General features: G+C 34.7%; 1 protein-coding gene across 3 annotated transcripts in view; it reads right to left on the bottom strand.

Moving 5' to 3' along the window:
• LOC127878895 (uncharacterized) overlaps positions 1-13,390 on the bottom strand; it is a 37,256-nt gene that overhangs the window by 19,956 nt on the left and 3,910 nt on the right. For 2 of the 3 annotated variants that reach the window (XM_052425427.1, XM_052425428.1), the window contains exons 2-3: positions 9,243-9,339; positions 4,314-4,435 (exon numbers count right to left, since the gene is read on the bottom strand). In XM_052425427.1, the coding sequence (XP_052281387.1) occupies positions 4,314-4,435; positions 9,243-9,303 (183 nt within the window). In that variant the 5' untranslated portion in view covers positions 9,304-9,339. Of the gene's footprint in view, positions 1-4,313; positions 5,994-9,242; positions 9,340-13,390 lie in introns of those variants that run through there. The other variant, XM_052425425.1, reaches the window with a different exon arrangement.

Raw genomic sequence — 13,390 nt, 5'->3', positions numbered from 1 at the left:
AAATACCGTAAAATATAATCTGCCTGAATGAATACATATGCGAATATTATAAAATTACAAGTAATACAAAAGCCGATGATAATTGCAAACGATATTGATGGAAAATCTATTACGAATATTAAATATCAGATTTAAAATTCAATTAAATATGGCATCAACTTTATTGCCGATTTAACATGCATCAATCGCACGAAAATCCCATGACATAAACGTTGAAAGCATGTCGATATTATTTGAGACAATTGGGCGTTTAATTAATTAATTTATAATTAATAATTTATTTAATTAATTATAAATCGCCACGTCGAGATAATGGTGTTTATAGAAGGCCCTGGTGAGTAAAAAGGTAAATAGGCGATAATATCGTTGTCACATTTAACCTTTAGCTTACAACCATGTGTTTGGATGGAATATTGACTTGTTTGAATCTTTAATGTGCAAACATTGTCATACACCATTTTCATTGGCGGGAACTAGATTCCATGGCATGCGGTAAACACAACATTCAACCGCAAGTATTGCTGTCGTGTACTCAAAACTGCACAAGAAACCATTGAGGCAAACATTCAGAAATATTTTTTAAAAGAAAACTTGCAGAAAACATGAAGACATCTTTATATGTTCTGATCACCAGAAAACACAATCAGTAATCAATAACATTAATTTTTTCCCCGTTTTATATGTTGATAACTAGTGATGTCGCTTACGTAACTGCAATTCGTTTAAAGCATTGAAGCAAAGAGGAACAATACCATGTGTTTCGCATTAATAAAATATAAATAATATAAAATATGTGAAATAGGTCGATAACGTTCACCGTCAACAAGCTTATATGTTTTCTATATTAAATCAAACTCATTTATAAGTATTGTACAATTTAAAGAGATTCTAAACGTTTAATTGTACTGTCGATAAATAGATAGTTCAGCTAGATTGAAATTAAAATCACGCTCTATAGAGCGTGTATTCTTTTTTCGATTAAACGTAAATGAAACATGTTTCTATTTTTTAAATTGTATTTTCTTATAATTTAACAATTAGTATAGATTCAATGGACTAAGTCTCAAACTATATATTCACAGAAATTTGAGTAAACAACCTATAATTGATTAAATCGTATAAAGAGACTTTAATACGTGTGCTCGAAAATTTAGGCAGATCAAAAGCTCTTCAAATGGAACTTAATGAAAATGTTTTACAAACAATCTTCCCATTTGAGCTTTTAATAGAATGGCGAAGTGCATGAGAATCGCAATATGATGGCATACCTAACCAGTCCTGGTCTGGTAAAGCCGTCAACTGAACCTATGGTTGGCAAATATTTGCCAAATAGTTGAAATAATAATCATCTAAAAAAATCAGCTGCTATGTCGATAATATTCGATTTTTGTCCGTGAGAGTATTTTCGTCAGACAGCCCATGTTTGATTAAGGACACATTTCAAACAATTTAGAACATCGTCTGCTGCTTTGCAAATATTAAAATATTAATAGGACTTAATATGCCTTAGTCAAAATGAGACAAAATTGCCCGAAGTAAGTGCATGCACATGCAATGAACCGACGTTCTTTTGTTTAATTTCACTCGAAGATATATAAATATATAGGTGTTATTTAGAACAGTTCATGCATAACACGTCTATAGAAGTTTAAATACATGCACTTGTAAACTTTAATGATAATACTTTCGAACAAATTGCTGCAAACGTTCAGGATAACATTTTATTTATTAACTTCATGTGTGCGAAGATCTCAATGAAATCTCATTTCAATCAGCTGTATTGATTTAAAACATCAAGAAAAGACTTAACCGAACAATACCATGTAGAACGCCTAAAACAAACAGATATTGCATAGCTGTAATTAACTATTTAAATGAGTTGGCATAAACCGACCAATCAAATTCCCATAAAATTCTTTTCACAGCTATTAAACATTCTTGTATGCTCTGATATTTCGGTCGTAAACTGGTAATATCCGGCGGTTTTAGAATAATTAAGTGTATCTCTGTTGTACAAAAATATCCGACATTTTATGTGTTTTGTCTGCGACGAGGTAACCCCACTAAAGTTACTACATCCGCAAAGAAAACGTGCAGTTATCATCACTGTTTTCAGGTTAGAATTTAAAGAACATACTTAAAGATAATTGTGAATTTGTTATATTTTAAGAAACCTGTACAGGCATATATGACTGACCAAAACGTGTTGTACCAGGAAACACCTTAGTTTGTAAAACACTTCAGCTTAAGAACTTGATATAAAACCAAAGCAACCCTTCAAGACGAATACCAAAATATGCATTTAAGTCATATAATTGCTGATAAATAATTCTCAAATATGGAAAATATTATATGCAATCTATAAATAAAACAATACAATATTGATTATTTTTTGCCGGCAGACGACCGGAAATAGATCTCAAGTATAAGCAAATATACCCACATGGACAGACACTCACTTTTATTTGTTATTGTATGCAAACATTAACTTGTGTGTTTGTTTCCTTTGTAAGTCGGATAATAACGTACACTGTGCAGTTTGGTACAATAAGTACTAAACTAATGTACTAAACATGTATTTACGACCTTGACCAACTGAACAAGTGTGTCTCGCTTTTGTTTCAGTGTTTGCTATCTAATAAGCATATGGTTATGTTTTTAATTTTATGTATTTTCCTTTTTCACGAACATGGTAGTAGTGCCAATTAATTTGAAGTGATGTGGTGGATCTAATGTGTGACAGTTATTTGAGATAGTCATGTCAATATATTTATAGTTCCATGCACGTTCAAGTGACACTTAACCATGGTAATCATGATAATAAATATGCATTCACATGCACTTCCGTGTGACAGTTGCTGGTGGTAGTCATGGAAATATATGTGCAGTTACCACGATTGTACGTGAGAGAGTTGAATGAGACAGATATACAATATATATCCAGTTACCGCGATTTTATCAATAGCAATTGTATGATTTGGTCATGGCAATCTATTTGCAGTTACCGTTAACTTAATGACAGTTGTGTGTGGAAGCCATGGCAATATACATGTATTTCAACCACCATGAGCTTATACATGTGTCAATTGTATGTGGTTGTAAAGAAAATATATTTGCAGTCAAATATGAACTAACTTCACAACTTTGGTGGAAGTCATGAAAATGCATGTGCATTACCATGAGCCTACGTAAAAGATGTTTAAAGTAGTGATGACAATATATTTGCAGTCACCATGTGATTACAGTGAAAGTTTAATGCGGTAGTCATAAAAATATTCTCGAAGTCATAATATGTGCTTAGCTGACAGTTGTATATGGTATTCATGACAATATTCTTGAAGCCATCATATTTGCATAGCTTACAGTTTCATGTGGTATTCATGACAATATTCTTGAAGCCATCATAGTTGCATAGCTTACAGTTTCATGTGGTATTCATGACAATATTCTTGAAGTCATCATATGTGCTTAACTGACAGTTGTATATGGTATTCATGACAATATTCTTGAAGCCATCATATTATCAAAGCTTACAGTTTCATGTAGTATTCATGACAATATTCTTGAAGTCATCATATGTGCTTAACTGACAGTTGTATATGGTAGTCATGACAATATTCTTGAAGGCATCATACGTACTTAGGTGATAGTTTCTATGCGGTGGTCGGATCATGAGATGCGCAAAGCACTGCTATTAGCACATAAATACTATGACGCAGGTATTTCTTTTAGAATTCAATTTTAATTGGAGACGCCCGTTACACACAGATGATTGACCTCTATGGGGGAATTTCGGTTGAAAACTAATCAAGTTGTATTTAATCACCACAGTTCATATACGTGTAATCGGATTATGCTTTTTATGCAAGTGTCATTTAAATACAAAATGGTGGTCCATTGATTTTGTTTTAATCTGTGAATATCCAATGACGATTATTTTATATGGTTGTAAGCTGGGTGAAACGGAGTTCGTTGCAGTACAGTTATTGGTTTGTGCATTTTGGGGAATTAAAGTGTTTGTCGAATCATTTGAACTTGAACTTTAGACCAAAAAACGTAGATACGCAATGAAGGAATTTAATATACGTGTATTGCTTGTCCAATTTATTGACAGGTATTGCGTGTCCAATTTATTGTATAGGTTTCTTTTAAATAATCGTTTACTGCTGAATACTGATAGTGTGATGTGTTTTATTTATAAACTTGTAGATTAAACAGCGTGTATCGGTGGAATTTGCATCTAGCTGATATAAAGCGACAAGTAGTTAACTATTCGTGTGCCGTCATTAAGTATATATACTAGTCCCACTCACCATGATTCTGTTCCTCTGGGCAGGGTCTATGGTGTTGAGGAAGTTACCGAGCTCCGCCCGCGGCTTAACCATCATGTTAATCTCCTCCATCCGGGTTTTGATTGTCTCCAGGGGGTCGTCGTCTGGAAGCACAATTTTAACACGGTTATGCAAAACGGACACGCGACGCGCCTCTTTCGCGAGGTTTTCCTTTAGTATCCAGTCGTGTTCCACGATGTAGTCGCCGGCCTTGTCGAGGTTCCGCCTCGACACTTCCGGATCGTCGTCCGACATGTATACGTCGTCGTCCGCGTCCGTGTCGCTCTCATCGGTGTCCATAACGGCGGTGTTCCCATTCTGAGCGGACGTTAGGCCGTTTATGTTTGTTTTGCCTGCCTGAACGGACGAGGCGGCACTCCCATTTCGGGACTGTGCAGCGGAAATGATACCTTCTTCCGGGTCAATGATTGGGAGGTTGAGCGAACTTGTTGTTGTGGACAGGCGTGCGGTAACAAAACCGTCGCCACCCCGAGCCCTCCTACTAGACTTCTTGGCGCCTTTCGTATGATGCAGACCCTGGGTCGACGCATACTTCGATATTTTCACGCGCTTGTTTACTTTTACTGAACTAGTCAGATCAACGTTACTATGATAGAGTTTGGTTTTCTTTATAAATCCAGAATTACCATAGTGTTTAGCGTTACGTTTTTCGCGCTCCTTCATGATTTCGTTCAACTCTTGAAGCGTCGTTTGTCCTCGCTGCCAAAACGGGCGCCATTTCACAACCTCCTCATCCGCTGTCGTATTTTCGCGCCCGGTTCGAATCTCTCCATTTGTGTAAATTTCCGGACTCGGGTTAAATCCTTTAACACTCACTACGCCTTCCCGAGGAATCGCTCCCTTCCCCATAAAATTACCCGGGAAGAGCATTTTCATTTCGTGTAACTCCCGCTCAGCGTCCGTGTTTCCCTGTCAACACCCCACTGCGACGACGAATGCTGATGCCGATATTACAAGTTGATAAATTTGCTTTAGTAAAATCAACGAGCTCTCCTATTTTGAATCCATATAGATCAGTAATCAAACACAATGTGAGAATGAAAGCATTCAAATCGATTCGATTTGCTGTGGTACAGTTGAATAGAGATTATAAAAATGCAATTAAACTGTATAAATCACAGCCATGTTTGTAAACTATTCGCTTTCCAATAGTGTACGTCTTCACACCAAAACCAGTTAAATGAAAAAGGGAAAAGTAATTTATATATTTTCGTAAACTTTCACTTGATTTTGTCCTCAAATGACTTAAACGTTTCTTTCATTTTTATAGGCGTTTATAGATACGCAGTCATTAAAATGTATTTTATTATTGCATGCAATTCAGTCTGATAGAAAATATCCACCGCAATAGATGTAAATCCTGCACATTTAAATAACGACTTGAAATATTGCAGGATTTTATCCCTTTACATATTCTCATTATTTGTATCATTAATTAGAAAATCCGTTTTATCTTTCAGTATACGATGTAACAATTTAAATGTACAAATCACTTAATCCATTAAATGTATCGTATTCTCTTTCAAGTAGATACGTCCAAACGTAATAAATTTACATATTTTAATCCAATTTACTGTTTTCAAAAAAACGAAAACTAGGAAATGCAGACTACATAACTTGTCGTCTGCATCTACCCGAGTGTGTGTTCCAATTGTCGTCTGGTGAAACAAGGGAGAGACGGTGTCACAGCCTTTAACCTCGGCCTTTTAATCCTGTGTTTGCCCAAGATACTTAATCAGCGCCGAGATTAATTTATAAGACACTCGAGTGATTAAAGACTGGCTGTATTTTACGACAAGAGTGTTTGCTTATTTGATGAATGAGACGAAAGGTAATTAGTCGTAGAATTTGGCATTTCTAAAAGAAATGTACAAAGCGGACGTATGGAAGAGTCTAAGTGCCACCGTCTATGTTAACGGTAATGGTATACTAGGTTACCTTACCATCGGAATATACACACTGTCCCTATCAAGACAAATATATCCAAATTTCAAGATAATTAATACTAATTGGCATTGAGCATATGCCAATTTCGAGATACTGTGCCATAAATTTGAGGTACATAAATTCTAATAAGGTGTAACTACCATGTCAGGCGAAAATGGAATTTATTGAAATGTGTTCATTGCATCTCGTAGTTATAATTTAGTATTCAAAAGCAGGACTATCTATCTAGCGATCTTATCGGTGAAATATAGCATTGTTTTTTTATTATTGAAAACAAACATTACTATGGCATCTTGGCGCTTCCATACTTATGAGTCGTCAAAACCGTTTATGGGAATTTTAAATACTTATCCTTAAATTCATTAAATAACTTGTTTTGCGACAATAAATATACACACCGAGATTAAAGTCATTATATCTTTAAAACAAATTTGCAATAATATTTGCAAGAGGTTTTAACAATCCCTTGTGACAATAATGATTGAAAGAATAATCCCGTAATCCATTAATGACATCACTTGTTTTGGACAGAATTGATTTTGTGTATTTAAACTTTGCCTTTTGTCACAAAGTATTGAATTGACCAAACAAGGCATAGACTTAATGAAAAGTCCAACGATCTTTAATTGTGTAATAGTTGTCATTAAATCTTTACGGTGGATTGACAGTCGGCCATACGGTCAAATGGCTGTATGTACTGGGACAATCCAGATTCAACTAATTCAGACGTTTAAATTAGTGTTTTTAAAATTTTCATAAAAGTACACTTTATATGCTTGCCTAACAACTAACTATTTGAGCCTTGTTCTGAGAAAGCTGGGCTTAATGCATGTGCGCAAAGTGTCATCCCAGATTAGCCTGTGCAGTCCGCACAGGCTAATCAGGGACGACACTTTCCGCCTAAATTTGATTTTCGGTAAGGAGGGACTTCCTTTACACTAAAAATGTCATAAAAGCGGAAAGTGTCGCCCCTGATTAGCCTGTGCGGACTGCTCATGCTAATCTGGGACGACACTTACGCTCATGCATTAAGCCCAGTTTTATCAGAACGCGGCTCATTTGATGGATAAAGTAAAAAGTTTGTTAGTCTCGAAATCGTCTAAAATGGTCAATATTGCATAGCGCATCTTCAGTTACCGGTAGTAGTATTATTGCATCCATCCGGTTTTTTTGGTAATCCAATAAGAAACTCGTCGAATGTTTAAATAGTGTCTCCGATCCGATTTCTTTATAATACATAAACATCAGGTGTATAATCATACTAGAAGTGTATCAATCACCAAACTTTGGTCCAAAGTTACTCTACGTATATACACCGCCAGTATACTTGTACAATGCAATGCTGTAAAAACAGAAAACTTAATTACCGTTGCCAATGGTATTTCTCCGAACAACAATTGAAATTATCAATTATTCAAGCCACATTGCGCTGGGGTCACATTTTATGTAGATGCGTGCCTACCTCTTCATGCACTTTTATTCTTTCTTGTTCCGTTATCAATTGATTACATTTAAGCGATTTTGGTAGTTTTTCAAAAGGAATTGTTAAAGCACATAGGGAATAATCAATTACGGGGAATTTCTTATTGTCATATATACATATACTTTTCTTTTGAAAAACGTTTGAATAACATTAAGAGTTTTAAATTCTTATGTATGTATGTATTGTTAGACTTCATGTGGATTGTATTGCTCGGTATCGTATTACGTCTTAAATTCAGGCTTACAGAAAGACACATTAACAAGGAAACAAGCGTATTACATTTTGTATAATGGAAAATTGTAGATATCCGATATTTGACATCATTAATGTGTTATATTATAGTAATGAATAGCATCGAACTATGATAAATAATTTTCGAGAAATCATTGAAACGTCACGTCCTTTTGTAGAATATAGATGCATTTAAAGCACATGAACATATTAAAAAGCATTCGATAGACTAGTAAATGTAAATTTCGACGCTGATATGCAACTCAACAGTGAGCGTTGAACAGTGGTTTGTTACTTATAATGCGGATTTCAAATTAAAAGACAATAACAGCAAATTCACTTACAGTCTAAGGCTTCCATTCAAAAGAAAATGTTCTGAAGCTCATTTCACAGTTTCTTACAGAATCCTATTTTAAAGATCAACTTTATCTTGAGAAAATGCTTTAAAGACCATCTTCTCAAATAATGGTTGGGTTGTAAACAGTTTGCAAATACATTTTGTAAGTCAATTAAAATATTGAATAGATAAAACTATAACAGCCATAACATAATACAAATTCAATAACCCATCAAAAATCAGAGTTCATATAATACTATTGTGGGGTTGAAAACTTGTTAATAGCATCGTCTGTATAGAATACGGGAGGTTGAAAGAGCAATATCAATTGAAAACTAATAATTAAAGTTTGATCACTGGCTTTACTTTAAAAAGAAATTCAATTAACGTGTTCACAATCAGGCCTAGGGATAGTATTACAAAGTGCAATAACTCGTTATAAGTGAGGGACATATATTGATATATTGAAATTGATAGCTGTGTCCCTTTGTAGGATAATTTGTCGAATAAAATTGTAAGACTTTGCATAGCAAAAGTAAATTAGCTTTTTTATTTTACGCGTATAATAAAAAAACTAAGTTTTTATAACTTGTGTACGTATATATTTCCGGTAATAAATAATAAGTTTTAAAAATCGACAGCGCAATTAAATATCCGACAGCCCAATGTACAAGGCGAGGAGTCCACTATTCGATGTACAGAGCTGCAAAACCCGATAAGCATCATGTAAAAGTTCATATATTGTCACGAGTACAGTATAACTGTACATATATAAGAATTCATAAATTAATACTGTATACTTATTATAGAAAAAAAAATTATACTTATATGTAACAAACGCATTATCAGTAAACAAACACAGAAGTATCGAAAAATATATCATGTTACTTACCTTCATTGCCGTTCAGCTTTCCTAACTTGATTTTTCTGAGCGCCTTGTACGATGTTCCCATCTCCAGACCTGTCCCCGTTAGCTCTGCGCGTAGGATCTGTTTCAGAAGTCAAACTCTCACAAATTAATACCTTGCATTCAAAAATCACATGTAATAACAAGTTACATACAATTGTCACACTCGCTCAAATTAATACATTGTATTCGAAACCACATGTAATAACAAGTGACATACACAACTCACACTCGCTCAAATAATACATTGTATTGAAAACCACTCGTGGTAACACGTGACATACAAAATTCACACTCTCTCAAATTAATACCCGTGTATTCAAAACCACGCGTGATTACAAGTGACATACAAAAGTCACACTCTTTTAAATTAATACCTTGTTTTCAAAACCACTCGTGATTACAACGACATACAAAATTCACACTCTCTCAAATTAATACCTTGTATTCAAAACCACACGTAATATCAAGGGACATACTAAGTCCCAAATTAGCCTGTGCGCACTGACACTTCACGCACATGTATGCATTAAGCCCAGTTTTCCCCAATACGAGGCTCATATGGCAATAGTGATTTAATCTTTGCATGCTGGGAAATTTGTCGTCTGCCTAAAATGCCGTCTGCTGAATTTCTAAAATGAGCATTTTCTTCGATTTTTTTCAAAGAATATTATCAGAATAGCAAACAGTTTGGATCCTGATGAGACGCCACGTTCTATGGCGTCTCATCTGGATCCAAACTGTTTGCAACGGCCTTCAAAATTCGGTTCCCGCACTGAAAGGGTTAAACATATCTTGGTTACATGTGTGAGTTGTGACAAGAAAACAAACACTTAACATTTCTGTATATTAATACCAGATTCGAAAGATCATATACTTCAATGTATGCAGGATTGTTTTGTTCATGTTATTATGTGACACGGTGAGTCGTATATCTAATCAAACTAGTATGATATCGCTAAATGTTGTAAACATATTAAAATATAGACATTTTTGTGGCATGAGGTTATACCATATTAAAATCACAACGCATAATTGCAATGGTTTTATTAATGTTATACGTGTATGTCACTTTGGCATTATTTTGACAATTGCAGATATTTCTACAATTGTTATTTAAAACTAGCCGTACACAGTTTTGAAGGCAATTATGGCAATATAAGTACTAGGTTCGCTCTGTTTGCGGGATTCGATGGGTACATGTAGCGATCTATTGAAAAGTTAATTTGACAAGACACGGAGTTATGCATTCCCCGCGACTTTGTCACCATATTTATCATCGAATAAGTGACAACTTTGATCCATAACGTGTATGTTAGGATAAACGAGGTTAATCTACCAGTAAACTGAAACGTATTCTAACATGAACAGACTTTATCTATGATAAATTACGTAGTAATTAAGTGATTATTAAACATTAAAGTCTGCATAAATACAGTTGGGGTTATATCACAAAATACAATAGAAACAATGTGAACGTTATAAAATATGTTGTTTAAATTCTAAACAGGCATTTAAAAGTAGATTCCGTGCTTGATTTCTATTCTAATTGTGTTTTTCCCACAATTCTCCTTGGATTTGAGTGCGGGAGAATGGATAAAAGTGTGGGTTAATTTGCATGCAATGGGTATTTGAGACGTTTATTAGATTAACTTTGAGATCAAATTGCATACGCATGCAATTTGCGTGCAGTGCATGAATACAATTGTGGATTCATTTGCATATGCATTACAATTGAGTATAGTGATTAATAACATTGACGAGTAATTTATTAACATGCAAACGATTGGCATTTGAGAAAAAACAGTATCATAGCGTCAAAAGAACTTTAAATTTAGTTTTTTTTTATTGTTGAAGATTAACAGATGATGTCCCTTTAAGCATAATCGATGTCACTTCAACTCGCAGTACGAACATGACGCCCTGATAGCATGTTGAAGTGTCTCACTAGCCCTCAAATATATCTGGTATTCGATTGTCAGGCAAATATTGCTTTTAGATTTGTTGATTTGTTATATCTAACTTTATTGCATGTATCTCCATAATCTATATATGACCGCTTTTGATTTTTTGATGTCTTATTTCTTCCTGATTGTATCAACTTGAACTTGCTTGACTTAACTTTAAATTCGTGTAATTTGACAAATAAACCATATAACAGTACGTTTTTAGTAATAGGCCTATAAAGGTAGGGTTGGGAGGGGTCCAAGTATTGGTTTACTTTGTATATGTACGGAATATGTTGGTTATTTAAAGAGCCTTCAATAATTTTAGCTAACAATGGGACGCAACTTTTGGTGTTAACATTAATTTAAAATTTGCAATAACCGTAATAATTCTGAATAGTATGTGTATTAATATCATAATAAAAACCATGTGTACCAAGGGATATTGACAGTACATACTAGAAGAGCCATATTTGGTCCGATACTGCCTATTTGTGTACGTCTAAGAACAGTCGCACGTTAATCGTTCTTGCTTACAAACGCATCCCGACGCCAATTCGGAATCTAATGTAAGGCTGCGTTAAACCTTTTCAGTGCTGGAACCGAATTTTGAAGGCCTTTGCAAACAGTTTGGATCCAGCTGAGCTGGCGTCTCATCAGGATCCAAACTGTTTGCTATTCGGATAGTATTCTTTGAAAAAAAATCGAAAGTAAATGCTGATTTTAGAAATTCAGCATACGACATTTAAGCAGACGACAAATTTCCCAGGATGCAAAGGGTTAATTGTCTCTCTGAATTGCTCGAAACTATGAAATTCACCACCGATAACATTTTATCAGATTATAAATTTAAATTAAATACATGTATTTAAATTATGCGATCTATGCTTACTCCAAATTAAGTATGCGCACTTAATTTTCAAGTATGCATTTTACATGTTGTTAGCCTAACTTGAAGTTAATGTTTTGAGCAACTGGGTCCAGATTTTTAATACGGGTAATATTGCATTGACTTTTTTACAGCTACACGCACATAGTTAATTATTGGGCCGATTAACTCGCCGATTGAATGTGCCTGACTGTAATGGTGTTGTCTCCCTTCAAGCATGATTTTAAAACCACACGAGAAAACCCCGTACGTTTCGTAAATAAAAAATGTGTTTAGTTTGTAAGGGCATTTACCGTCGATATGGGTCTTCGCAAGTAAGTCCCTGTAAGAACAGAACGCATCTTTGTGTTTGTGAATCGTGCGATTTACGTTAAATGATATTATGGTGAATTTACGATGACCATGCGAATAGCGTTTTTTTTCTACAGCACAAACAACACAATGTTTACGTACCATCGACACAAGTTGTTCGTACGGTCGTCTCAAGACAGAAGAGGCATCTTGGCAAAAATGCAAATTTAAATTGCTTATTTCACAATAAATACCATGTACTCGTACTCATCAGTGGTTTCGTTAGGACCCAGGATACGGATGAACGGGATGAACGGGACGCGGATAAATCACCCTGCTATTTATACCTTGAAATTTAACACCATATCATATAAGCCTACCATTCGCACTATGTGAAAGTATAACAAATTGTGGATTTTGTGAACCCGGGGACCACCCCCGGAAACCCGATATGCTGTGAGAAGTTGGATGTGCTAGGAGAAGTTGCCGATAGATTTCGATGAATTTCGGTAAGGTAGGTAAATCCAGTTCTGTAATTGTTTAAAGGCATTTTTGAATTAAAATATATTTTGGTGTATGCAAAGGAGGTATTACAATGTATTTTAGAAAAATCCTGGTTATTAATATTCAGGATTAATTGAAATATGGCTATTTAAAGTCGACGATGCAGGGATTTGTCCCATATTTAGCACTTTATTTACAAATTTCTTTAAAGGTATGCCAGTGAAAATGTTTTTGCACCGACAATTATATTAAATAATGTCCCCGAGTAACATATCCGCCGGGGTTTCTTAAAAAAAATTGTATTGGTGGAAAAATTCGACTTTACATTCAATATGTTGACGAAAAGATTATATGACATGGTGCTGTACAAAGATGTCGAGATATGACATGAGTGCAGTTCATTTATTAACTTAAAAGCACACTATTACAGCTGATTTATGCACACTCTGATTCATTGTAGATCATTTTCATTGAACTTTGAGGTTTTATAATTATATCCGTTA

Source organism: Dreissena polymorpha, chromosome 4, assembly GCF_020536995.1.
Source record: "Dreissena polymorpha isolate Duluth1 chromosome 4, UMN_Dpol_1.0, whole genome shotgun sequence".
Classification (NCBI taxonomy): Eukaryota; Metazoa; Mollusca; class Bivalvia; order Myida; family Dreissenidae; genus Dreissena; species Dreissena polymorpha.
This window is presented reverse-complemented; position numbering and strand designations above follow the sequence as displayed.